Source organism: Coloeus monedula, assembly GCF_965178545.1.
Source record: "Coloeus monedula genome assembly, chromosome: 39".
Lineage (NCBI taxonomy): Eukaryota > Metazoa > Chordata > Aves > Passeriformes > Corvidae > Coloeus > Coloeus monedula.
In genome coordinates, this window is record NC_138819.1 from 374,752 (window position 1) to 399,272 (window position 24,521).

Consider the following 24,521-nt stretch of genomic DNA (forward strand, 5'->3'; position numbering starts at 1 on the left):
AAAAAACCCCTCAAAAATCCCCCCAAAAAAACCCCAAAAACCCCCAAAAAACCCCCCAAAAAAACCCAAAAAACCCCAACCGCCCCCCCCAAAAACCCTCAAAAATCCCTCAAAAACCCCCCCAAAAAACCCAAAAAAAATCCTTCAAAAACCCCTCAAAAATCCCCCAAAAACCCCTTCAAAAAAACCCAAAAAAACCCCCAAAAAAACCCAAAAAACCCCAACCCCCCCCAAAAAACCCCCAAAAATCCCCCAAAAAACCCCTCAAAAAGCCCCCAAAAAGCCCCCAAAAAACCCCTCAAAAATCCCCCAAAAACCCTTCAAAAACCCCCAAAAAACCCCTCAAAAATCCCCCCAAAAAAACCCCAAAAATCCCCCAAAAACCCCTCAAAAAAACCCAAAAAAACCCTCAAAAATCCCCCAAAACCCCCTCAAAAACCCCAAAAAACCCTCAAAAACCCCAAAAAACCCCAAAACCCTCAAAAAAACCCCAAAACCCCCTCAAAAATCCCCCAAAAACCCTTCAAAAACCCCCAAAAACCCCCCAAAAAAACCCCAAAAACCCCCAAACCCCCCCCAAAAAACCCCAAAAACCCCAAAATCTCCCCAAAAAACCCCTCAAAAATCCCCCCAAAAACCCCTTCAAAAACTCCTCAAAAACCCCAAAAAAACCCCCAAAACCCCCTCAAAAACCCCCAAAAGAACCCCCAAAAACCCCCAAAAAACCCCCAAAAAACCCCAAAACCCCCCCCAAAAAAAACCCAAAAAAACCCCAAAACCCCCAAAATCTCCCCAAACTCCCCAAAAAGCCCCAAACCCCCCCAAACCCCCCGCCCGTGCCGCGCTGTGCCCGCAGGTGCCTCCAGGACAACGACTGGGACTACGGCCAGGCCGGCCAGGTTTTCACCCAGCTCAAGGTGCTTTTTTCGCTCCTTTTTTCCCTTTTCTCCCCTTTTTCCCCCCATTTTCGGGGTCCCCCTCGCTGACGCCCCTCCCCCCTCTCGTTGCAGCTGGAAGGGAAGATTCCAGAGGTTGCGTTCCTCAAGTGAGCGCTGCCCATCCCCCCCCCCGCGCCCCTCCCGCCTTCGATTGCCCCCGATCGATCCCGAGTTTTGTAAATAAATCAGCGATTGTTTCAAGCGGCGCTTGCGGGGCGCGGCCCCTTTAAGAGGGGGCGTGGCCTTTAAGGGAGGGCGGGGCTTTCTTGGGGGGCGTGGCCGTGCCCGGAGCAAAGATGGCGGCTGGGGCGACGCGGAACCGAGCGCTGATTGGGTGAGGCGAGAGTGGAGCCGCAGTGGATTGGCTGAGCCGCTACGTGAGCGCTGATTGGCTGCGGCGGGAGGGGGGGCCGGCGCTGATTGGCTGGTGTCCCGGAAGTACCGGCGGCGCTGCCGTCATGGCGGCGCGGGCGGCGCTGGAGGCCGCGGCGGTGTCCCGGGATGTGGTTCTGTTCCACCACGACCGCAGCCGCTTCTTCCGCTTCGTGGGGCTCTTCTGCGCGGGGCAGGGCTTCTTCTGGACCTACCTGGCGCACTTTGCCTTCACGGCGCTGCGTCCCGTGCCCGGCCCCGTGCCCGGCCCCGATGACCCGCTGCGACCCCGCGACAACAAGTGGCGCTTTGGATTCACGGCGTCCTGCCTCACCGTCGGTACCGTCACCGTGCTGCCTCACCGGCGGGGAGCGGGGCCGGGCTCGGAACGAGCTCAGCGCGGCGGGGGCGGAACCGGGCTGGAACCGGGCTCGGAGGAGCGGAGCCGGGGTGACACCGGGCTCAGGGCAGCGGGGCCGGGGTAGAACCGGGCTCGGAGGAGCGGGACCGGAGCCGGAGCGGGCTCAGGGCGGCGGGGCCGGGGTAGAACCGGGCTCGGAGGAGCGGGGCCGGAGCCGGAGCGGGCTCAGGGCGGCGAGACCGGGCTGGAACCGGGCTCGGAGGAGCGGGACCGGGGTAGAACCGGGCTCGGAGGAGCGGGACCGGAGTCGGAGCGGGCTCAGGGCGGCGGGGCCGGGGTGGAACCGGAGTCACCCCAGGGCCACGGGAAGGACACCGGCGCTCGCACCGGGCTCAGGGGCGGGGACGGGGCTCCCACCGAGCTCCGCCCCGGTCCGGCCCCGTCCCGGTCCCGCCCTGAGCCGCCGCCGCCTCCTCCCCAGGCTCGCTGACCGTGGCCGCCGGCTGCCTGCTGCCGCTGCGCTCGGTGCGCCGGGTGACGCTGCTGCGGGGCGGCACCGCCGTGACCATCAGCACCCACGGGCCGCTGGGGCTGGGCCGCGGCCGGAGCCTCACGGTGCCGCTCCGCCACGTGTCCGGCCGGGCGCACCGCGCCGAGGTGGCCACCGCCATCCCCATCAAGGTCAAGGGCCGCCCCTTCTTCTTCCTGCTCGACAAGCGGGGGCAGCTCAGCGACCCCCGGCTCTTCGATGTCACCGTGGGCGCCTTCCGCAAGTTCTAGGGCCGGGTGGGGGTCGGGGACAGCGGCGGTGACCGGCGGTGAGCGCCGGACGGACCGGGAGGAAAACACCGCGGTGGGGACGTGGCGGACAGCGGGGTGGTCACTGCTGGTCACCCCCAATAAAGTGTGGGACCCCCCGGGCTCTGGGGGCACAGCGGGGTGGTCACTTGTCCCCCCCCATGGCCTGGGGGCACCCCGGGCTCTGTTTGGAGGCGGGGAATGGGGGGGACCCCGCGGCTGCCCCGCCCCCCCCCCCCCCCCCCCCCCGAGCGGGTTATGCTAATGAGCGTGACCGGCCGGGAAAGAGGCGGGGCCAATGCAAATAAAGGCGCGCGCTCGGCCAATCGGATTGCGAGGTGGGAAAGAGATGGGCGGGGTTAGAAGAAAGTGATGGGCGGGGTTATGAAGGCGGGGCCATGCAAATTAAACGGGAACTCCACAGCGAAAGGCATCACGGGAGCGCCGTTACCGGCGGGTTTCGGGGTCCGGCGCGGCCGGACCGTGCGGGGCCGGGCCGGGGGTGCGGGATGCGCTGGGGAAGGAGCCCGCGAGCGGCCCCGGGAGGCGGCGAGGGCGGCGCGGGGGCAGCGTGAGGTGCGTGCGGGGCGGGCGGGGCCGGGAGGTTGGGTGGGGCGGGTGCGGGTATCGCTTCTCGGCCTTTTGGCTAAGATCAAGTGTAGTATCTGTTCTTATCAGTTTAATATCTGATACGTCCTCGATGAGAGGACTTCATATTAAACGGATTTTTGGGCTCGGGAGTTGGACCCGGAGCTTGCTCCCTCCGCTCCGCGCATCGTGCCGGTATTGCAGTGCCTCCGGGAACGGTGCACCCCTTACGGGGACATCTCCTGGTCAAAGACAGAGCTGAGACAGGCACTCATTGATCGTGCTTCTGTCGCGATATCAGCCCCGCTGCTGCTGGCTCTCGCTGTTCCCACCCCGGTGCTCGCTCTCCCCGCTCCGCGCATCGTCCCGCTGTTGCGGTGCCTCCGGGAGCGCTGCACCCCTCACGGGGACATCCAATGGTCAAAGACAGGTTCCCAAATCGCAAGAAATGAGTATTGATCGTGGCTTTATCGCGATATCAGCCCCGCTGCTGTGACTCGCTCTCCCCGCCCCAGTGCTCGCTCTCTCGGCTCCGCGCATCGTCCCGCTATTGCGGCGCCTCCGGGAACGGTGCACCCCTCGCGGGGATCTCAGCTGGCCAAAGAGAGATCCCAAATCGGGACTTATCGTGCTTCTATCGCGATATCAGCCCCGCTGCTCTCGGTCGCTGTCAGCCCGGTGCTCGCTGTCCCCGCTCCGTTCATCGTCCCGCTGTTGCGGCGCCTCCGGGAGCGCTGCCCCCCGCCCCGGGCCCTGCCGTCGCTCCAAGCCCATCTCGGCCGTCGCTCTCCCGCTCGCTCTCTCCCCGCTGCCGCCGCACCGAAGCCGCTGCTGCTCCCCGCGCTGCGGCCGCTGCCGTGTCCGCGGCTGCCGCTGCAGCGCTGCCGCCGCTCGGGGCTCTCCCGCCCGCCCCCATCCCCTCGCAAGGCCGCGAAAGGCGGCGCCGACTTCTCCTCGCTCCCGCTGCGGCCGCGGGGCCGGCAATGCCGTCCCTTCCCGGCCGAGCTCTGGGCAGTGCGCTAAAAACGTTGGGTGCTGCTGATGCTGAGAGGGAGCTGAGAGCTCGGGGAGAGCGGGGATGTCTCGGTGCGTCTGTGCGGGACCTGAGGAGCGGCGGGGCCGCGGCTTTGCTCGGGGAAAGGCGGCCCGGTCATCCCCGGGCGCGTCTCGCTCGGAGCCCCGCGGCCGCCCCGGAGAAAATGAAGGGCGGGTTCGTGGGGCGGGGCTATGCAAATTAGACGGGAACTCCACGGCGAAAGGCATCACGGGAGCGCCGTTACCGGCGGGTTTCGGGGGCCGGCGCGGCCGGACCGTGCGGGGCCGGGCCGGGGGTGCGGGATGCGCTGGGGAAGGAGCCCGCGAGCGGCCCCGGGAGGCGGCGAGGGCGGCGCGGGGGCAGCGTGAGGTGCGTGCGGGGCGGGCGGGGCCGGGAGGTTGGGTGGGGCGGGTGCGGGTATCGCTTCTCGGCCTTTTGGCTAAGATCAAGTGTAGTATCTGTTCTTATCAGTTTAATATCTGATACGTCCTCGATGAGAGGACTTCATATTAAACGGATTTTTGGGCTCGGGAGTTGGACCCGGAGCTTGCTCCCTCCGCTCCGCGCATCGTGCCGGTATTGCAGTGCCTCCGGGAACGGTGCACCCCTGGCGGGGACATCCAATGGTTAAAGACAGAGCTGAGACAGGCACTCATTGATCGTGCTTCTGTCGCGATATCAGCCCCGCTGCTGCTGGCTCTCGCTGTTCCCACCCCGGTGCTCGCTCTCCCCGCCCCGCGCATCGTTCCGCTGTTGCGGTGCCTCCGGGAGCGCTGCACCCCTCACGGGGACATCCCATGGTCAAAAACAGAGCTGGAACAAGGATTGGTTAATTGTGGTTCTGTATCGCGATATCAACCTCGCTGCTGCTGGCTCTCGCTGTTCCCACCCCGGTGCTCGCTCTCCCCGCTCCGCGCATCGTCCCGCTGTTGCGGTGCCACCGGGAGCGCTGCACCCCTCAACGGGGATCTCAGCTGGTCAAAGATCGATTCCCAAATCGCAAGAAATATTGATCATGGCTTTATCGCGATATCAGCCCCGCTGCTGTGACTCGCTGTCAGCCCGGTGCTCGCTGTCCCCGCTCCGCGCAGTCCCGGTGTCGCGGTGCCACCGGGACCGCTGCACCCCCATCGGGGACTTTTTGTAAGTCAGAAATAGACTGAAATCACCGATAATTGGTGAATATCGCGGCTCTATCGCGACAGCGGCCACGCTTCTGTACCCCCCTAAATCAGCCCCAGGTTCCCCCTCAAAATGCCCCCGAATCCTCTCAACCCCCCCCGGCCGATGACGCCGTGCTGGGGCAGAGCCCCCTCCCCGAATTTCCTCACCTCCGCGTGCTGGGGGGCGATTCCGGGGGTGCCGCTAATTATCGGGGTGTTAATTAATTAACGACCCCCCCCAACACCCCGATTCTTCACCCGTTTTCAAGGGGAATTTCAAGGCACTTAGGGGTGAAAGCGGCTTTGGGGGGTTAACACGAGTCGCTGAGCAGCTGGCGGGGTGGTTAATGAGCGCTCATTAAAGAGACGAGCTTAATTAGTGTTGATTAGAGCGGTGGTAATGAGAGGGGTTAGCGGGACAATGGTTCTCTATGGGGCCGGCGGAAAGAGCCGAGCGCTGCCGGAAATACCCGAGTGTGGGGAGAGCCGAAGCGGTGCCGAACATCCCCGAGTGGCGGCGAGCTCAGAGATTGGCGGACGAAGGCGGGGGCGGGGACAGGGCGCCGAGCGCTTACGGAAAGAGCCGAAGCGCGATGGGCGGGGCTAAACCCAGCGAGGGGCGGAGCTAACGCATTTAAAGGGGCCGCGCTTGGGGTGGGGGTCGTTAAGCCCCCCCCCCCCAATTCCTTCCTCGCTCATCCCAGCACCCCGCTGAGCCAAACCCCACAAAAACCCCTTTTTATCCTTAAAACCCTCAAAATTCTATTTCTTTACCACAGTTTGGACATTATATACAAGGGGGGGGGTGGGGGGGGGGTTTGGGGGGTCGCGGGACCCCTCAGACCCCCGAGATTTTCCGTTTCTTGCCCTTCCTGGGGGTGGGGACGGGCTCCAGAGCGTCCCACAGCTCATCCGCCTCCTCATCCTTCACCCCTTTTTGGGGAGGGGGCTCCTCCTGAGCCTGGGGGGGAGGGGAAAGGGGGGTTTACAGGGGTGGGGGGAGGGAAAAGGGGGGGTTATGGGGGTGGGGGGCACCCCCAGCCCCCCAAAACCCGCCCGGGGCGGGGGTCTCACCTCCCAGTCCAGGTGTGTGTTCAGCAGGAGGCAGGTGAGGCGCGACTTCAGGTACACCTGGGGGAGGGAGGGGGGGGGTCCCAGGGGGTTTTTTTAGGGGGGTCTTGGGACTTTTTTGGGGTCTGGGGGTTTTGGGATAAATCTCAGGAGTTTGGGGAGGTGCTGGGGGGTCTTGAGGGGGATGGGGAGGAGCCGTGGGGGGGATTTGGGGGTGATTTCAGCAGTTGGGGAGGGGCTCCCAGGGGGGGTCTCAAGGGTCTGGGGTGGTCTCAGGGTGACCGGGGGGGTTTGGGGGGTGGTTCCAGGGGGGTTTTTGGGGACCCCAAGTGTTTGAGGAGCTCCTGGGGGGGGTCTTTGGGGTCCCACCCCCCCCCCCTTTCCCCATTGAAGGGGTGGGGGGGGGAGGGGGGGTCCCGAAGGGTCCCAGGAGCTTTGGGGGGGTCCCGGGGGGGGTTTTGGGGGTCCCACCTTGTGGCTGAGGTGCCCGTCCCGCAGCCGGTGCAGCCGCAGGCTCCGGTCGAGGCCGCAGGAGGCCACGAGGGGCAGCCGGGGGTGGCACTGCAGCCCCCGGACCCCCCCCGCCAGCCCCTTCAGCGCCCGCAGCACCCGCCCTGGGGGGCACGGGGGGGTCAGGAGGGGCGGGGGGGGGGGCACAGAGACCCCCCCGGGACCCCCCGACCCCCCTCACCTTTGCGCAGGTCGATGACGGCCACGTCCCCCCGGGCGCTGCCCACGACCACCGAGCTGGGGGGGAGGGGGGGGAAGGGTGAAATGGGGCTGGGGGGGGCAGCGAGACCCCCCTTGGGGCACCCCAAATTCAGCCCGGGGCATTTTGTGCCCTCCCAGAACCCCCCGGGAACCCCCAAAGCCTCCGCAGGACCCCCCAAAATCCTCCCCAGGATCTCAGAAATTCCCCAGAACCCTCCAGAACCTCCGCAGGACCCTCCCCCAGATGCCCCCAAGACCCCCCCAAAACCTCCCTAGAACCCCCAAAATTCCCCCCTAGAACCCCCAGACCTCCCCAGGATCCCCCAACACCCCCCCAGGACCCCAAAAATCCCCCAAAACTCTCCAGAATCCCCCCGAAACCCCCCCTGGACCCCTCCAAAGCCTCCCCAGGACCCCAAAAATCCCCCCCCAAAACCCCCAGGATCCCCCAACACCCCCCAGGACCCCAAAAATCCCCCAAAACTCTCCAGAACTCCCCCCGAAACCCCCCCAGGACCCCCCCAAAGCCTCCCCAGGACCCCAAAAATCCCCCCAACGACCTCCAAGACCCCCCCCCAAAACCCTCCAGGAGCCCCGCACCCCTCCCCAGCTGCCCCCCAGTGCCCCCCAGTGCCCCCCAGCACTGACGTGTTGCCGGGGGGCAGCGCCAGCGCCGTCAGCGGCCCCTCCCCGAAGGTCGTGTCCAGCACCGGGCGCCGCTGGGGCGTGGCGGGGTCGTAGAGCCGCACCTGGGCGGGGGAGGGGCCACCTGAGGGCACAGCGGGGCCACCACCCCCCCCCCCGGACCCCCCCCGCGGGCTCCTCACCTGGGGCTGGGGGCTGCACGTGACCCCCGGTGACCCCCGGTGACCCCTGGCACCCCTCAGATGACCACAGGTGACCCCCCCAGGTGACCCCAGGTGACCCCCCCAGGTGACCCCAGGTGATCCCAAGGGCCCCAGTGACCCCCCAGATGACCCCTGTGACCCCCGGAGTGACCCCAGGTAACCCCAGTGACCCCAGGTGACTCCAGGTGCCCCCCCAAGAGACCCCAGGTGACCCCAGTGACCCCCTCAGGTGACCCCAGGTGACCCCCCAGTGACCCCAGGTGACCTCAGTGACCCCAGGTGACCCCCCAGTGACCCCAGGTGACCCCCGTGACCCCAAGAGATCCCAGGTGACCCCAGTGACCCCCTCAGGTGACCCCCCCCAGTGACCCCAGGTGACCCCAGTGACCCCCCCCAGTGACCCCAAGAGACCCCAGGTGACTCCAGGTGCCCCCCCAAGAGACCCCAGGTGCCCCCAGTGACCCCCTCAGGTGACCCCAGTGACCCCGGGTGACGACCCCCCCCAGTGACCCCAGGTGACCCCTGTGACCCCCCCCAGTGACCCCAAGAGACCCCAGGTGACTCCAGGTGCCCCCCCAAGAGACCCCAGGTGCCCCCAGTGACCCCCTCAGGTGACCCCAGGTGACCCCAGTGACCCCAGGTGAGCCCCCCGTGACCCCAGGTGACCCCTGTGACCCCCCCAGTGACCCCAGGTGACCCCTGTGACCCCCCCAGTGACCCCTGTGACCCCCCCAGTGCCCCCCCAGTGCCCCCACCTGGCCGTGCCCGGTGCAGGTGACGACGCGCTGGGAGCCCGGCAGGAACTGCAGGTCCCGGTCCCAGACGGGCACGCGCAGGTCCAGCCAATCGTTCCTCACCTGGGGACAGCGCGGGCACTTGGGGACGTTTGGGGCCATTGGGGGTCACTCAGGGACACTTGGGGACATTCAGGGACATTCGGGGACATTTACAGACATTCGGGGTTATTTGGGGTCATTTCGGGACATTTGGGGATGTTTGGGGCCATTTGGGGTCCCTCAGGAACGTTTGGGGACATTTGGGGTCACTCGGGGGCCTTCGGAGACATTCAGGGACATTCAGGGACATTTGGGGACATTCAGGGACATGTGGGGTTATTTGGGGTCATTTCGGGACATTTGGGGATGTTTGGGGCCATTTGGGGTCCCTCAGGAACATTTGGGGACATTTGGGGTCACTCGGGGGCCTTCGGGGACATTCAGGAACATTCAGCGACATTTGGGGACATTTGGGGACATTCAGGGACATTCAGGGACATTTACAGACATTCGGGGTTATTTGGGGTCATTTCAGGACATTTGGAGATGTTTGGGGCCATTTGGGGGCATTTGGGGTCCCTCAGGAACATTTGGGGACATTTGGGGTCACTCGGGGGCCTTTGGGGACATTCAGGGACATTCAGGACATTTGGGGTCACCTGGGGACATTTGAGGACATTTGGGGTTATTTGGGGTCATGTAGGGACATTTGGGGTCATTTAGGGACATTTAGGGATATTTGGGGTCACTGGGGGACATTTGGGGACATTCAGGGACATTTGGGGACATTCAGGGACATTTGGGGTCACCTGGGGACATTTGGGGACATTTGGGGTTATTTGGGGTCATTTAGGGACACCTGGGGACATTTAGGGACATTTGGGGTCATTTGGGGTCACCGGGGGAGTCCAAGGATGCTCGTGGGGGGATGGGGGTGGTGGGGGAGGGGCTCAAAGACGTTTTTGGGCTCCCACTCCAACCCCGGGTCCCCAGCGAGGGCTCAGGAGGGCTTTTGGGGCGATTTCGGGAGATTTTAGGGCAGCTTTGGGGCAGTTTTTGGGGGCCCGTCCAGGCTCTCGGCACACAAAGGGAATTCGGGGTATTTCGGGGGGAGTTGAGGTTTTTTGGGGGTACCACTGAAATTCCTGGCCCAGAACAGAGGTTTTGGGGTGATTCAGGGAGGTTTTGGGGTGATTCAGGGGGGCCTTGGGGTATTTTAGGGAGGTTTTGGGGTGTTTCAAGGGCATTTCAGGGTATTTTAGGGGGGCTTTGGGGTGTTTGAATGAGGTTTTCGGGTGTTTTACAGAGGTTTTGGAGTGTTTCGCGGAGGTTTCGGGGTGTTTCAGGAGGGTTTTGGGGTGTTTTAAGAAAGCTTTAGGGTGTTTTAGGGAGGTTTTGAGGTGTTCCAGGGAAGTTTTGGGGTGTTTTAAGAAAGTTTTGGGGAGTTTTAAGGAAGTTTTGGGGTGTTTTAGGAAGGTTTTGGGGTGTTTTACGAAGGCTTTGGGGTGTTTCACGGAGGTTTTAGGGTGTTTTAATGAAATTTTGGAGAGTTTTAAGGAAGTTTTAGGGAGTTTTAAGGAAGTTTTGGGGTGTTTTACAGAGATTTTGAGGTGTTTTAAGGAAATTTAGGGGTGTTTTAGGGAGGTTTTCAAGTGTTTCAGGGGGGTTTTGGGGTGTTTTAAGGAAGTTTTGGGGTGTTTCAGGGAGGTTTTGGGGTGTTTTAAGGAAGTTTTGGGGTGTTTCAGGGAGGTTTTGGGGTCCCACTCACGTTCTTGGCGCGGAACAGGGGCTCCCCGGGCCGCTGCAGGTCCCACACCTTGAGCCCGTTCTCCTTCCCGGCCGTGCCCAGCAGCTGCGGCCGTGCCAGGTCCTGGCGCATCCGGCACAGCCCCGGCCCCGCCCGCAGCTCCTGCAGGGGCTGCAATTGGGGAGGGGTCACCCCAAAGCCCCCGAGAGCCCCAAACCCTGCCCTGCTCAGAGCCCACCTCAAACCACCCCCAAACCACCCCAAAATTCCCCCCAAACCCCCCCAAACCACCCCCAAATTCCCCCAAAGCCTCCCAAACTTCCCCCAAACCCCCCCAAACCACCCTCAAACCCCCCCAATCCCCCCAAACCACCCCAAACTTCCCCCAAACCACCCCAAAATCCCCCCAAACCACCCCAAACTTCCCCCCGAATCCCCCCAAACCACCCCAAAATCCCCCCAACCCCCCCAAACCACCCCCAAATTCCCCGTTCTGGCCCATCCGGGCCCCCCCCGCAGCCCCCGGAACCGCTGGAATTCGGGGAGGGGTCACCCCAAAATCCCACCAAGCCCCAAAACTGGACACAGCCCCCCCCAAACCCCCCCAAATTCCCGGCCCCGGCACAGCCCCGGCCCCGCCCGCGGCTCCCACCAGAGGCTGGAACTGGGGAGGGGTCCCGGGGGACCCCAAAATCCCCCCCAGCCCCCCCCGCCCCCCCCCCGCTCACCTGCTCAGCCTCGTCTTCCCCCCAGACCCGAACCAGCCCCGACTCCACGGCGGTGACGATGGAGCTGAGCCGATTTCGGGGGGCTCAGGGGGGCTTTGGGGAACCCCCCGGCCCCCCCCGAGCACCACTGACCCATCCCCCACCCCCCCCAGCCCCTCAGAACCCCCCCCCAAACCCCCCCCGGGCGCTCAGACCACCCCGAAGGGCCCTTCAGAGACCCCTGGAACCCCCCAAAACCCCCCCAGGACCCCCCCAAACCCCTCCCAGGAACCACCCCCAGACCCTCCCGTACCCACAGCCGCCCTCAGGACCCCCCAGCCCCCCCCGGGCCCCCCCAGGACCCCCCCGGTACCTGCCGAGCACCCCCAGCCCGCAGAAGGCCCCGTCCCCCCCCGGGCACAGCCGCGAGCCCGTGAATTTCCCTTTCTCGGTGCTGAAGACGCTCACGGAGCGATCCAGGGACCCCACGAGCACCTGGGGGGGGCACGGGGGGGTTGAGTGCGGGCTCTGGACACCCCCAGGCCCCCCCCCGGCCCCCCCCGACCCCCGACTCACCTCGGTCTCGGCGGGGTCCCCCCAGCACAGGGCCGAGACCCCCCGGGCCCGGCTCAGCCCCGGCCCCCCCACGTAGTTCGTGGCCTCTTTGCGCTGCAGGTTCACCCCTGGGGGGGCGAGGGGGGAGCTCAGGGGGGCTCGGGCACCTCAGGAGCCCCCCCGGGATCCCCCCCCCCAAAACCTCCCCAGCCCCTGGCACCCTCTCGAGCCCTTCCCAAAACCTCCCAGCACCCCCAAGACCTCCCAAGCCCCCCCGGCCTCTCTCAAGGGCCCTTCCCGGACCCCCCCGGGGACCCCCCCAGCCCCCTCCCCACCTTTGAGGGCTCCGGTCTCGGCCCCCACCCACACGTGGCACAAGCGCGTGGGCGCCGCCATCTTGTCCCGCTCCGGTCCGTGCCGGGGTGGGAACCGCGAGCGCGGCGGGACCGTTCCGGGCAGAAACGTTCCGGGCCGGTTCCCGTCAGCCCCCGCGCAGGACGGTTCATTTGCATAACCCCGCCCCCCGTGGGCGGGGCCGCGGCCGCCATGGCGGAGCGGGAGGAGCGGCGCTTCGTGGAGCTGCCGCGGGACTCGGTGCGCCTCATGGCCGAGAGCGCCGGCGTCGAGCTCAGCGACGATGTGGCCGCGCTGCTGGCGGAGGACGTGTGTTACCGGCTGCGGGAGGCCACGCAGGTAGCGGCGGGAGCGGCGGGAAACGGGGCTTGCCGGGGGTAGCGGCGGTACCGGCTGCGGGAGGCCGCGCGGGGACCGGGGGGACCGGGGGGTGTCGGGGGCACTCGGGGGCCCAGCGCCGGTCAGCGGGTCCGGTAACCATCCCGGTGCCGGGCCGGGTTCCGTGGCGCTGGAGCCGCTGCCGAGCCCGATCTCACTCCTGGTGACGATCCCGGTCCCGTTCCCATTCCCGGTCCCGTTCCCATTCCCGGTCCCGATCCCGGTCCCGGTGCCGTTCCCAGAACAGTTCCCAGTTCCTCAAGCACACCCGGCGGCGCCGCCTCACCGTGGAGGATTTCAACCGAGCCCTGCGCTGGAGCAACGTCGAGGTGCGGACACTGGGGGGACTGGGGGGAGCTGGGGGGACACTGGGGGCACTGGGAGGACACAGGGGGCACTGGAGGGACTGGGGGCACTGGGAGGATACTGGGGGCACTGGCAGGCGCTGGTGGTAGTGGGAGGACACTGGTGGCACTGGGGGGACACTGGTGGCACTGGGAGGACGCTGGGGCACTGGGGACACTGGCAGGACACTGGGGGCACTGGGAGGACGCTGGTGGCACTGGCAGGACACAGGGGGCACTGGCAGGGGCTGGTGGCACTGGGAGGACACTGGTGGCACTGGGAGGACACTGGGGGCACTGGGAGGGCACTGGGGGCACTGGCAGGCGCTGGTGCCGGCGCTGGTGGCCCCGCGGCTGTGCCCGCTCATCCCCTCGCTGTCCCCGGATCCCCGGGGGTCCCTGGAGGCCGGGGAGGGTCGGGAGGTGCCGGGCTGGGGGTGCCCCCGGTGATGCCCCCGGTGATGCCCCCGGTGATGCCCTTAACGTGCCTCTGTCCCTTCTCTCTGCTCTGTCCCTCTGTCCTCTCTGCTGGCCCCGTGCTGGCCCCCCCGGCCCCGTGCTGGCCCCCCCGGCCCCGTGCTGGCCCCCCTGGCCCCGTGCTGGCCCCCCCGGCCCCGTGCTGGCCCGCAGGCCGTGTGTGGCTTTGGCTCGCAGGACTCGCTGCCGTTCCGGCCGCTGCGCGAGGGGGATTTGTTCTTCCCCGAGGACCGCGAGGTGAACCTGGTGGAGCTGGCGCTGGCCACCAACATCCCCAAGGGCTGCGCCGAGACCGCCGTCAGAGGTGGCACCCCAAACCCCCCTGGGACCCCAAAAACCCCCCTGGGACCCCCAAATAACCCCCCTGGGACCCCAAAAACCCCCCTGGGACCCCCAAAACCCCCCCCCGGGACCTCCAAATAACCCCCTGGGACCCCAAAAACCCCCTGAGACCCCCAAATAACCCCCTGGGACCCCCAAAACCCTCCCGGGACCCCCAAATTACCCCCCCAGGACCCCAAATAATCCCTTGGGAACCCCAAATCCCCCCCAACACCCCCAAATCCACTCCAGAATACCCAAATCCCCTCCGGGGCCCCAAAATCCCCCCCAGGATCCCCAAAATGCCTCTCCAGGTCCTCTCAATTTCCTCTGAGACTTCAAAATATTCTCGTGGGACCCCCAAATCTGCCCCAGGACCCCAAAATATCCCACCCTGGGACCCCAAATGACACCCCTGGGACCCCAAATTATCCCCCTGGGACACCCCAAGCCTCTTTTGGGACCCCCCAAATCCCCCCCAGGACCACCAAATCTCCTGTGGGACCCCAAAATACCCTCCTGGGACCCCCCAAATCCCCCCCAGGACCCCCAGACGGGGCGGGGGTCTCAGGCCGTGCTGTCCCGCAGTGCACGTGTCCTACCTGGATGGCAAAGGCAACCTGGAGCCGCAGGGAGCAGGTCAGGAACGACCCCCCCACACCCCCAGGAGCCCCCCCAGGACCCCCCCCACACCCCCAGGACCCCCCAGACCCCCAGGACCCCCCCTGACTCCCCCTGGGATCCCCAGGACCTTCAGGACCCCCCCCAGGATTCCCCTCGACCCTTCCCCAAACAGCCCCAGGACCCCCTTGGGACCTACCCAAAAGCTCCAGGACCCCCTTGGAATTCCCCTGGACCCCTCCCCAGACACTGCCAGGACCCCACCGGGACCCCCCCAAGACCTCCAGGACCCCCCCAAAATTTCCCAGATCCCTGGAACCCTCCAGGACCCCCTGAGGATTCCCCTGGACCCCTCCCCAGACACTGCCAGGACCCCCTTGGGACCCACCCTGGGACTCCCCAAGACCTCCAGGACCTTCCAGGACCCCCCAAACCCCCCCTGCCCCCACCAAAGGCTGGTTTTTTTTGGGGGGTTCCCCCCCCTTGCAGTGCCCAGCGCCGTGTCCTCGCTGACCGATGACCTCCTCAAGTACTACCAGCACGTGACCCGCGCCGTGCTGGGCGATGACCCCCAGCTCATGAAGGTGGGCGGGGGGCTGGGGACCCCCCTGGGGGCTGCTGCCCCTCCCCCCGAGCCGGGCTGAGCCCCCGGTGTCCCCCCAGGTGGCTCTGCAGGACCTCCAGAGCAACCCCAAGATCGCGGCGCTGCTGCCCTACTTCGTCTACGTGGTCAGTGGGGTGAGTTCGGGGGTCCCCAGGGGGTGCTGGGGGTCTCCAGGGGGTCTGGAGTGAGGCTTGGGGGGGTCCTGGTGGGGCCTGCAGGCAGATTTGGGGATCCCAGGGGGGTCTGGGGTGAGTTTGGGGGGTCCTAGTGGGTGTGGGGGGAGTTTTGGGGGGTGCTGGAGGGGTCTGGGATGAGTTTGGGGATCCCCAGGTGGTTTGGGGTAAGTTTGGGGGTCTCCAGAGGTCCTTGGGGGGGTCAGGGATGAGTTTGGGGAGCTCCAGGCAGCGGCTCCTGAGGGATTCTGGGGGTGCCGGGGTGGGGGCTCCTCTCCGGGGGGGTCCCCAGGGTCTTCAGCCCCTCCCGGGGGTCTCTGCCCTCCAGTGAGAGGGGCCTGGGGGTGTCCAGAGGCTCCTGAGGATCTCCAGATCACCCCGGGCTGGGGGTTCTTCCCTGAGAGATGAGAGGAGGGAGCAATCCCGAGGCTCTCCAGCCCCTCCCGAGTCTCCATCCGACCTCTCCCCCAGCCCAAAATCGCCCCGTTCCAGGTGAAATCCGTGAGCCACGACCTGGAGCAGCTGAGCCGGCTGCTGCACCTGGCACGGAGCCTGATCCAGAACCCGTTCCTGTGCCTGGGCTCCTACGTGTGCAGCCTCATGGGCAGCGTCCTCTACTGCGTCCTGGAGCCGCTGGCCGCCTCCATCAACCCCCTCAATGACCACTGGACGCTGCGCGACTACGCCGCGATGCTGCTCGGCCGCATCTTCTGGTGGGGCCGGGGCTCCTCCAGGGGGCCGGGCGGGGTCCTGGGGGGCACCCCGGGGGTCTCACTGGGGTCTCAGCGCCCGCCTGTGCCCGCAGGAGTCACGGGGAGCTGGTCAGGGGTTTGTACCAGCAGATCCTGCTCTCGCTGCAGAAGGTCCTGGCGGATCCCGTGCGGCCGCTCTGCTCCCACTACGGGGCTGTGGTGGGGCTGCACGCGCTGGGATGGAAGGTCAGGGGGGTCCGAGGGGGTCTGGGGGGGTCCCGAGGGGGTTTGGGGGAGATCTCAGGAAGTTTTGAGGGTCTGGGGGAGAAGCTTGGGGGTTTAGGGGGATCCTGGGGAGGGTCCCAAGGAGGTTTGGAGAGTCCGGGGGGAGTCCTGAAGATGCCCAGCAGGGTCTGAGAGGGGTCCTGGGGAAGGTCTGGGGGTCCCTGGGGGCCTTGGGGTATCCTGGGGGGGGTTTAGGGGGTCCATGGGGAGGTCCCGCCAGGTTTGGGGGTTCCATGGGGGCCTTTGGAGGATCCACAGGAGGTTCCGAGGATCTGTGCAAGGTTTGGGCGTTCCGTGGGGGGGGTCCCTGAGGGGGTTTGGGGTCCATGGGGGATTTTGGGGTGCCATGAGGGGGGTCCCGGACTGTGACCCCCCCCCGTGTCCCGCAGGCGGTGGAGCGGGTGCTGTACCCCCACCTCCCCACGTACTGGCCGAACCTCCAGGCCGTGCTGGACGATTACTCCGTGTCCAACGCTCAGGTCAAGGCCGACGGCCACAAAGTCTACGGCGCCATCCTGGTGAGGGCTGGGGGGGCATTTTTTGGGGTGGGGGGAGGGAGTCCCTCACTGCTTCCCATCCCCCAGCTCCCTCTGACCCCCCCGTGTCCCCCCAGGTGGCCGTGGAGCGGCTGCTGAAGGCCAAGGCTCAGCAAGCGCCGGGAGTGGGGGGTCCCGAGGGGTCCCCCCGGCACAGCCCCCCCGGCCAGGACCCCCCGCCCGAGCTGGGCTTGGGCCGCCCGTTGTTACCGGGGGGCGGCGGGGGCGGCCCCCCCGCCCCGTCCTCCTCCTCCTCGTCCTCGGTGCTGTCGCCGTCGCTGCGGGACATGTACCGCGAGCTCTACGACTTCTTCGGGGACAGCCTGGCCGCTCGCTTCGGCACCGGCGCCCCCACCGACCCCCCGAGCCCCCCGGGCGCGGCCGAGGGCGCCCGCAAAGAGCCCCCGGCCGAAGGAGCCGCCCGCAAAATGCCCCAGCTGACCAACGCCACGGTGAGCCCGAGGGACGAGGAACCCCCGCGGCCGGAGCGCCCCGCCCTGCACCGGACCGCGGGACCCCCGCCCCGGCCCCGCGGGACCCCCCGAGCCCCTCCGGGCCACCGGCCCGGGGCCCGCGAGGTGTTCCAGAAGTGCCGCTTCGCCCCGCGGGGGCCGCCCCGCTTCAGCTTCGTGATCGCGGGGCGCCAGACCGGGCGGCGCTGCCCCGGCCGGAGGTTCCAGACGAGCTTCCCGCAGCCGCCCGGGGCCGCGCTCGGCTCCCGCTACGCGCAGCGCCTGCCCATGATCGGCCGCACCGCGCGGGCCCCGCGCCGCTGGCCCCGCAGCGAGTACTCGCTGCTGCTGCTGCTCTGAGCGCGGCCAGCGCTGCCCAGCGGGCAGCCAAGGGGGCGTGGGCAGTGCGTGGCGCCAGGTGGCCCGTGGAGGGTGTGCGGTGGCCAGGGAGTGGTCAGCGGAGTGATGCGGTGGTCACTAAAAAGTGGCTAGTGCTGGGTAAAGGGTGGCTGGCGGCCAGGAAAAGGTGCGGAGTGGTCAGTGAAGGGGTCAGGCGGCCAATAAACGGCAGCCGGTGGCCAGCCGGGGTGTTGAGTGGTCAGTGAATGGCACTCAGTGGTCACTAAAAGGGTCATTTTTACATCGCCCCCCCCCCCCCCCAAAGACCCCCAGGCCACGCTCAGAACGGATTTTACTGGAAAACCTCCGGAAGTACAAAATCGCCGCCCGGGGGTCCCGAGCCCCCCGCCCCCAGGCGCTGCCGCACCATCTCCGGCAGAAAACTCCGCAGGAAGTGGAAAAACTCCTGGAAAAGCGGCGAGGGGGGGTCGCGCTCGGGCCGGAGCCGCAGCAGCAATTGGGGGTCCCGGCGCGACCCCCCCGGGCGGGCACTGAGCTGGAAACGCAGCAGCGGCTCCGGAGGGGCCCCAGAGGGGGTCCCGGGGGGGTCCCCGGTGTCCCCTCGGACGATGGCCTCGGTCACCGCCCGCTCCAGCGCCAGGGGGGACAGCCCGGGACCCTGAACTCCCCCGGGACCTTGATCCCCGCCGGGATCCCCGGAACCCCCAAGACCCTGAACCCCCCCGGGATCCCGATCCCTCCGAGGATCCTGAACCCCCCTGGGATCCCCAAGACCCGGAGCCTCTCCAGGCCCCTGAGCCCCCCCCGGACCATCGGGACCCCCGGTGCCCCCCCGGCCGCGGAGGCGGCGGCGGAGGCGGCGGCGGCCCCGCCACACGCGGTGCCACACGGAGCAGCTCCAGCGGGACGGGCCCGCGGGGAGCCGGGGGCGTTTTGGGGCCGGGACCCCGGCCCCGTTCGGGACCCCCTCAGGGAGGCGACGCTTCGAGCCCGGCCCCGCTGTGCCCTCGTCCTCCGCGACACCGAATTCCCGCTGGGAATGTCCCGTCCCTGTCCCCTCCGCGTGGCGTTCGGGTGCCGCCGGTGGCCGCTCCGTGTCCATGGGCGCTTCCTCCTCCTCTTCCTCCTCCGGTGTCCCCGGGACCCCAAACTCCCCCCGGGAATCTCCTGTCACCCCCTCCGGGTGACACCTGGATCCCGGCGGTGGCTCCGAGGGATCCAGGAGCGGCTTCCCCTCAGCCCCCGGGACCCCCGGGACCCCCAGGTCGCCCTCGGGCTCGCAGCCGCAGCCCAGCAGCTCCGTGAGCACGAACCCCACGGCCGCGCACGCCTCGCGGTGCGGGACCCCCCCGGGCCCCTCCGGGGGTCGCAGCGGGACCGGGATGAGGAATTTCCCGCCGGGATTCCCGCCGGGATTCCCGGGCAGCAGCAGCCGCATCACGCCCCAAGGGCGGCCCCTGCGCGACTTCTGCAGGAACTCGGGGCCGCGACAGAGCCGGGCGGCGTCGCGACAGCAGCGCACGAATCGCGACACCGTGCGCGGGGTGACGTTGGCGGCCACGTTGTGGCTCAGCTCGAAGGGGTCCTGCAGGGTCAGGGGGCCCGGGCGGAGCCCCCCGAGGGTCTCGGGCGGGGGGCGCGGCAGAGCTCGGCCCTCCAGGGGGGACAGGAGGAGCCCCCCCAGATCCAGAGTCCCGAAATAGGAGAAGAATTCGGCCAGGAGGGAGGCTGGGGGGGGGACGGGATAGGGGGGAGGTCAGAGACCCCCGGAGACACCCAGAAACGCCCCAAAACCCATCCCCAAAATCACCCAGAAACGCCCCAAAAACCACTCCCAAAATCACCCAGAAACACCCCCAAAATCACCCTGAAACACACAGAAACACCCCAAAATCACCCAGAAACACCCCAAAACACGAGAAACGCCCCAAAACCCACCCCCAAAATCACCCAGAAACACCCCCAAAATCACCCTGAAACGCCCCAAAAACCACCCCCAAAATCACCCAGAAACACCCCCAAAACACGAGAAACGCCCCAAAACCCACCCCCAAAATCACTCAGAAACGCCCCAAAAACCACCCCCAAAATCACTCAGAAACACCCCCAGAATCACCCAGAAATACCCCAAAAACCCACCCTGAAACACCCAGAAACACCCCAAAAACCACCTCTAAAAACAACCAGCCTCCCAAAACCACTCAGACCCCCCCCGCCCCGTGAGATTTGAGCCCCCCCAGAGGGATTTAGGGACCCCCCCCCCCCGATTTGAGGACTCCCCCAGAAGGATTTAGAGACCTTCCCCCAGCGGGATTTGAACCTCCAACATCTGGGGACCCTCCAGTGGGATTTAACCGCCCCTCCCGAGGCATTTAGGGACCCCCCCCAGCCGCAGGACCCCCCCTCACCGGCGCTCTGGGTGTTCCCGCTGGGCTCCAGCTCGGCCGCGTCCCGGGGGAAGCTGCAATCCCAGCCCCCAACCCGGGCGCAGTCCCGGGGCCCTGCAACGAACACGGGGCGGGAGGGGGGGGGGGGGGGTCAGAGACCCCCGAAATGGGGCGGGGGGACCCCCGGAGATGCTGGGGAGGGGTCTCGGCACCTGCCAGGGCGCGGAGGCGCCGCACCGAGGGCAGCACGGGGGGGCTGCGGCTCTGCAGGAACAGCACCACGAGCAGCGTCAGCGCGTAGTTGGTGAGGAGGGGGCCGCCCCCGGCCCGGTTCCCTGCGCGAACAACGGCGGGGGGGTCGTGAAGGGGGGGGGGGTCCCCAAAGAGCCGCGACCCCCCCCTCAATTGGCCCAGACCCCCCCTGAATTAGCCCAAACCCTCCTGAATTAGCCCAAACCCCCCCTCGGTGTCCGGAGGAGTTTCCTGGTGGCAATCAAGGGGTCGGGGGGTGTTGGGCAACGCCCGGGGGGTCCCAGGGACGTTTCAGGGGTTTCCAGACTCCTTTGGGGGGTCCCAGCCCCTTTTTGGGGAGGGGCTCTGTCCCCCCTCACCTGTCCCCAAGCTCCCCTCGCTGCCCGGAGGAGTTTCCTGTGGGAATCATGGGGTGGGGGCTGTCCCAGGAGGGGGTCCCCAGCCCTTTTGGGGGGGTCGCAGCCCCTCGGGGGGGGTCCCCAAATCCTTTTTTGGGTGGTCCCGTCCCCCCTCACCCGCCAGGCGCTGGCTCCAGGTCGGGAGCTCAGCCCAAGGGAGGTACCGGGGTGGGGGCGGGGTGTCCCGGGCCATTTTGGGGAGGGGTCCCGGCCCCCCCCTCACCTGCCAGGCGCTGCCCCCCCGCCCAGAGGCGCACGGCGTAGCCCAGGGGCCGCACCCGCGGGTCGGCGTCGGCGCAGAGGCGCAGGAAGCGCGTGTTGAACAGAGCCAGGCTGGGGGGGCAGCGCGGATTGGGGGGAAAAACGGGGAAAATGGGAAAAATGGGGGGGGGGAAAAGGGGGGGAAGGAGGGGGGGAAGAAGGGGAAAGGGGAAAAAAGAGGAGGGGAAGGAGGGAAGGGAAGGGAAGGGAAGGGAAGGGAAGGGAAGGGAAGGGAAGGGAAGGGAAGGGAAGGGAAGGGAAGGGAAGGGAAGGGAAGGGAAGGGAAGGGAAGGGAAGGGAAGGGAAGGGAAGGGAAGAGAGGGGAAGGGAAGGGAAGGGAAGGGAAGGGAGAGGGAATAGGGGGGGAAAGGAGGAGTGAGGAGAAAAAAGGGGGGGAAAGGAGGGAAAAGGAGAAAAAAAAAGGAGAGAAAAGGGGAAAAGGGAGGGGGAAAAGGAGGGAAAAAAGGAGGGAAAAGGAGGGAAAAAAGAGGAAAGGAGAAAAAGGAAGACAAAAACCAAAATGGAAAAGGCAGAAAAGGGAAGGAGCCCCCCAGTGCTGTTCCAGCGCCCTCCCAGTTTCCCCAGTCCCCCTCCCAGTGCTCCCCAGTTTCCCCCCAGCCCACCCCCCATGTCCTCAGCTCCCTCCCAGTCCCTCCCAGTGCCCCCAGCCCCCTCCCAGATCCCTCCCAGTGCCCCCAGCCCCCTCCCAACTCCCTCCTAGTCCCTCCCAGTGCCCCCAGCCCCCTCCCAGCCTCCTCCCAGTGCCCCCAGCCCCCTCCCAGTCCCTCCCAGTGCCCCCAGCCCCCTCCCAGCTCCCTCCCAGTGCCCCCAGCCCCCTCCCAGCCTCCTCCCAGTGCCCCCAGCCCCCTCCCAGCCCCCTCCCAGTGCCCCCAGCCCCCTCCCAGCCTCCTCCCAGTCCCTCCCAGTGCCCGTACCGGTTGTCCAGGCACACGTCTCCGGCCAGCCCGGACTGTTTGTGGCTGAACTTGACCACGGGGTGCCGAGCGCTGGGCACGGCGCGGACCCCCCGGACCCCCGGCACGCAGCGGCGCAGCACCGCCCCCACCAGCGCCAGCACCTGCTCGGGGGGGGCCCCGCGCCCCAAAAGGGACCCCTCGGGCTGGGGGGACTCAGCCCCCGACAGGGACCCCTCAGAGCCCGACAGGGACCCCTCAGAGCCCGACAGGGACCCCGCGGGAGGGGCGGCCTCGTCCCCCAAAAGGGACCCCTCGGATCCAAAAAGGGACCCCTCAGAGCCCAAATGGGACCCCTCGGACCCCAAAAGGGACCCTTTGTCCCCCAAAAAGGACCCCTCGGAGCCCCTGGAACGGAGCTCTTCCTCCTCCTCCAAAAGGAGCCCCTCGAGGGAGGGGTCCCTGTCCCCCAAAAGGGACCCTTCAGGCTCCAAAAGGGACCCCTCAGACCTCAAATGGGACCCCTCAGACCCCAAAAGGGACCCCTCAGACCTCAAATGGGACCCCTCAGACCCCAAAAGGGACCCCTCAGACCTCAAATGGGACCCCTCAGACCCCAAAAGGGACCCCTCAGACCTCAAATGGGACCCCTCAGACCCCAAAAGGGACTCCTCGAGGGAGGCATCCCTGTCCCCGAAAAGGGACCCTCCAGACCCCAAATGGGACCCCAAAAAGGACCCTTTGGGAAGGGGCTCCTCATCCCCCCTCAGGGGCCCGCTGGACCCCAAAAGGGACCCGTTGGGAGGGGCGTCCCCATCCCCACCCGGGGTCCCCTGGCTCTGGGGGTCCCCATCCCCAGCCGGGGTCCCCTCCGGGGGGGGGTCCCGGCCCCCCAGCTCCAGGTGCAGGTCGAGGTCGCAGCCGTGGACGTCGAAGCCGTTAACGGAGGAGCCGTAGGGGACGAGGGAGCAGCCTGGGGGGGACACGGGGGACACGGCTGGGACAGGGCTGGGGCACAGCTGGGGCACAGCTGGGGCACACCTGGGACACATCACACAGCTGGGCACACCTGGGCACACCTGGGGCACACGTGGGGCACATCACACATCTGGGGCACAGCTGGGGCACACGTGGGGCACGCCTGGGGCACGCCTGCCACAGCCCTGCCACAGCCCTGCCACAGCCCTGCCACTATCACGGGTGCCACCCTCCTGTCACCCCCGTGTCACCCCCGTGCCACACGGCTCTCACACTCCGGTCACCGGCACGGCTGTCCCCCGGTGCCCCCCGGTGCCCCCCCGGTGCCCCCCCGGTGCCCACCTGGCAGGAACTCGCCGAGCGCCTCCCGGAGCAGGGCCAGCAGCAGCGCCCGCAGCCGCCGCTCGGCCGCGCTCAGCTCCAGCGCCCGCACCAGCAGCGCCAGCTGCGCCTCCACCTGCGGGAGCGCCAAACTGGGCAAACTGGGCAAACTGGGAACCCCCCCTGCCCCGCGCCAGCTGCGCCTCCACCTGCGGGAGCGCCAAACTGGGCAAACTGGGCAAACTGGGAACCCCCCCTGCCCCGCGCCAGCTGCGCCTCCACCTGCGGGAGCGCCAAACTGGGCAAACTGGGAGCACTGGGAACCCCCCTAAATCCCCCCTGCCCCGCGCCAGCTGCGCCTCCACCTGCGGGAGCCCCAAACTGGGCAAACTGGGAGCACTGGGAACCCCCCTAAATCCCCCCTGCCCCGTGCCAGCTGCGCCTCCACCTGCGGGAGCGCCAAACTGGGCAAACTGGGAACTCCCTAAAGCCCCCCCTCAAACCCCCAGGACCCCTCCAGACCCCGGGAGAGCTTTGGGACCCCCCCCGACCCCCCCCTCCCACCGCAGCCCCCCCTCCCCGAGCCCCCCACTCACGTCCTGGGCCCGGCCCAGCGCCTGCTGCAGCCCCGGGGGTCCCGGGGCGCTGCCGGGGGGGTCCCGCGGGGGGGGCCGGGGGAAGGCCCGGTGCTCCCGGGGCCGCACCCGCAGCCGCCGCCCCCCCAGCAGGTGCCGGGGCTCGGCCAGCGCCCGCTGCCGCCCCGCGGGCTCCCGCAGCTCCACGATGGCGAACGCGCCCTGCGGGGGGAGCTCGGCGTCACCGGAACCCCCCCCTTTAACTATCGCGACAGTCGCGATATCCCCTCATCACGGGAAGGCCCCGGGGAGGGGAGGCAGGAGACTTGAAGGGAGCGCCCCCACCCCCACAACTATCGCGACAATCGCGACATCCCCAAAGGCCCCCGCGCGCCCGGAGAGCTCCGGTGCTCCCTCCCCGTGTCCCCATCCCCGCATCCCGACGCCGCCTCCCCCTCCCCCCACACCTTCTCCTTGTCCATCACGACTGTCGCGACATCCCCGAAGGCGCGGAAGTGCTGCCGCAGCCGCGCGGGCTCCGTGCCCCGGGGGAAGCCGCTCACGAAGAGGCTCCGCAGCTCCTGCGCGCGGCGCTCGGCCCGGAGCTCGCGGAGCCGCCGGTGCCGCTTCCCGGCGAGGTGCGAGAGCAGGCTCGGGCCTGGGGGGGGCACGGGGGAGTCACGGGCACCGGGAGAGCCGCCCCGGGCACCGGGAGAGCCGCCCCGGGCCGCGCGTTTGGGTCGCGGAGCCCCCCCCGAGCCCTCACTCACGGTTGGCCGCGGTGATCTGGCACAGGAGGCAGCGGAAGCCGCCCCGGTGAAGCGGCTCTACGTCGGGGTCGGTTGCCGGATCCGTTACCGGCACCGGGCCCGTCACCGGCACCGGGTCCGTCACCGGCTCGTGGCCGGGGCCCGTTGCCGGCTCGGGGTCCGGCTCCACGGCGGGGCCGGTGCGGGGGTCGGGGCCCGGGGCCGGCCCCGGTTCCATGGCGGCTCCCGGTTCCCGCGCCCGTCCCTCAGCCACTTCCGCCGGAAGCGGTCCGTTCGCCTCTCGCTCCCCCACGCGCGGTCCATCCCTCACGCCTCCCCCCCCACCCCCCACCCCCCGAAACAAACGTTCCGCCCGGTGCCCGCCGGTATCCCCGGGTTCCGCCCCCCGCCCCCGCCG

At 67.7% G+C, this 24,521-nt stretch overlaps 5 protein-coding genes across 5 annotated transcripts in view; 3 read left to right on the forward strand and 2 right to left on the reverse strand.

Annotated features, from left to right (window-relative positions):
• Positions 1-1,139, forward strand: part of NXF1 (nuclear RNA export factor 1) — a 16,530-nt gene extending 15,391 nt beyond the window's left edge. Inside the window, exons 17-18 of the mRNA XM_082300239.1 lie at positions 857-917; positions 1,011-1,139. Coding sequence (XP_082156365.1) covers positions 857-917; positions 1,011-1,049 — 100 coding nt within the window. The 3' untranslated portion in view covers positions 1,050-1,139. The remainder of the gene's footprint in view (positions 1-856; positions 918-1,010) is intronic.
• A 57-nt stretch (positions 1,140-1,196) lies between these two features.
• On the forward strand, positions 1,197-2,540 carry TMEM223 (transmembrane protein 223). The gene is made up of 2 exons (XM_082300441.1): positions 1,197-1,649; positions 2,153-2,540. Exons 1-2 carry the CDS (start codon positions 1,397-1,399, stop codon positions 2,449-2,451), a joined length of 552 nt encoding a protein of 183 aa, XP_082156567.1. The 5' UTR covers positions 1,197-1,396; the 3' UTR covers positions 2,452-2,540.
• Positions 2,541-5,759: 3,219 nt separating this feature from the next.
• On the reverse strand, positions 5,760-12,067 carry WDR74 (WD repeat domain 74; the record flags this gene model as incomplete). Its single annotated transcript, XM_082300430.1, has 11 exons — positions 5,760-6,217; positions 6,331-6,387; positions 6,799-6,941; positions 7,019-7,074; positions 7,687-7,787; positions 8,642-8,743; positions 10,431-10,580; positions 11,138-11,201; positions 11,490-11,611; positions 11,693-11,799; positions 12,007-12,067. The coding sequence occupies 11 exons, from the start codon at positions 12,065-12,067 to the stop codon at positions 6,095-6,097; spliced, it is 1,086 nt and encodes a 361-aa protein (XP_082156556.1). The 3' UTR covers positions 5,760-6,094.
• Positions 12,068-12,202: 135 nt separating this feature from the next.
• Positions 12,203-17,597, forward strand: TAF6L (TATA-box binding protein associated factor 6 like). The gene is made up of 10 exons (XM_082300280.1): positions 12,203-12,364; positions 12,646-12,732; positions 13,378-13,528; positions 14,134-14,184; positions 14,656-14,750; positions 14,830-14,904; positions 15,436-15,656; positions 15,749-15,881; positions 16,310-16,438; positions 16,534-17,597. Exons 1-10 carry the CDS (start codon positions 12,218-12,220, stop codon positions 17,266-17,268), a joined length of 1,824 nt encoding a protein of 607 aa, XP_082156406.1. The 5' UTR covers positions 12,203-12,217; the 3' UTR covers positions 17,269-17,597.
• TUT1 (terminal uridylyl transferase 1, U6 snRNA-specific) lies at positions 17,598-24,365 on the reverse strand. Its single transcript, XM_082300240.1, has 9 exons — positions 24,125-24,365; positions 23,822-24,012; positions 23,376-23,576; positions 22,801-22,915; positions 21,502-22,453; positions 20,529-20,638; positions 19,868-19,990; positions 19,677-19,769; positions 17,598-18,996 (listed from the first exon to the last, which is right to left on the reverse strand). The coding sequence occupies exons 1-9, from the start codon at positions 24,339-24,341 to the stop codon at positions 17,600-17,602; spliced, it is 3,399 nt and encodes a 1,132-aa protein (XP_082156366.1). The 5' UTR covers positions 24,342-24,365; the 3' UTR covers positions 17,598-17,599.
• Positions 24,366-24,521: the final 156 nt, after the last annotated feature.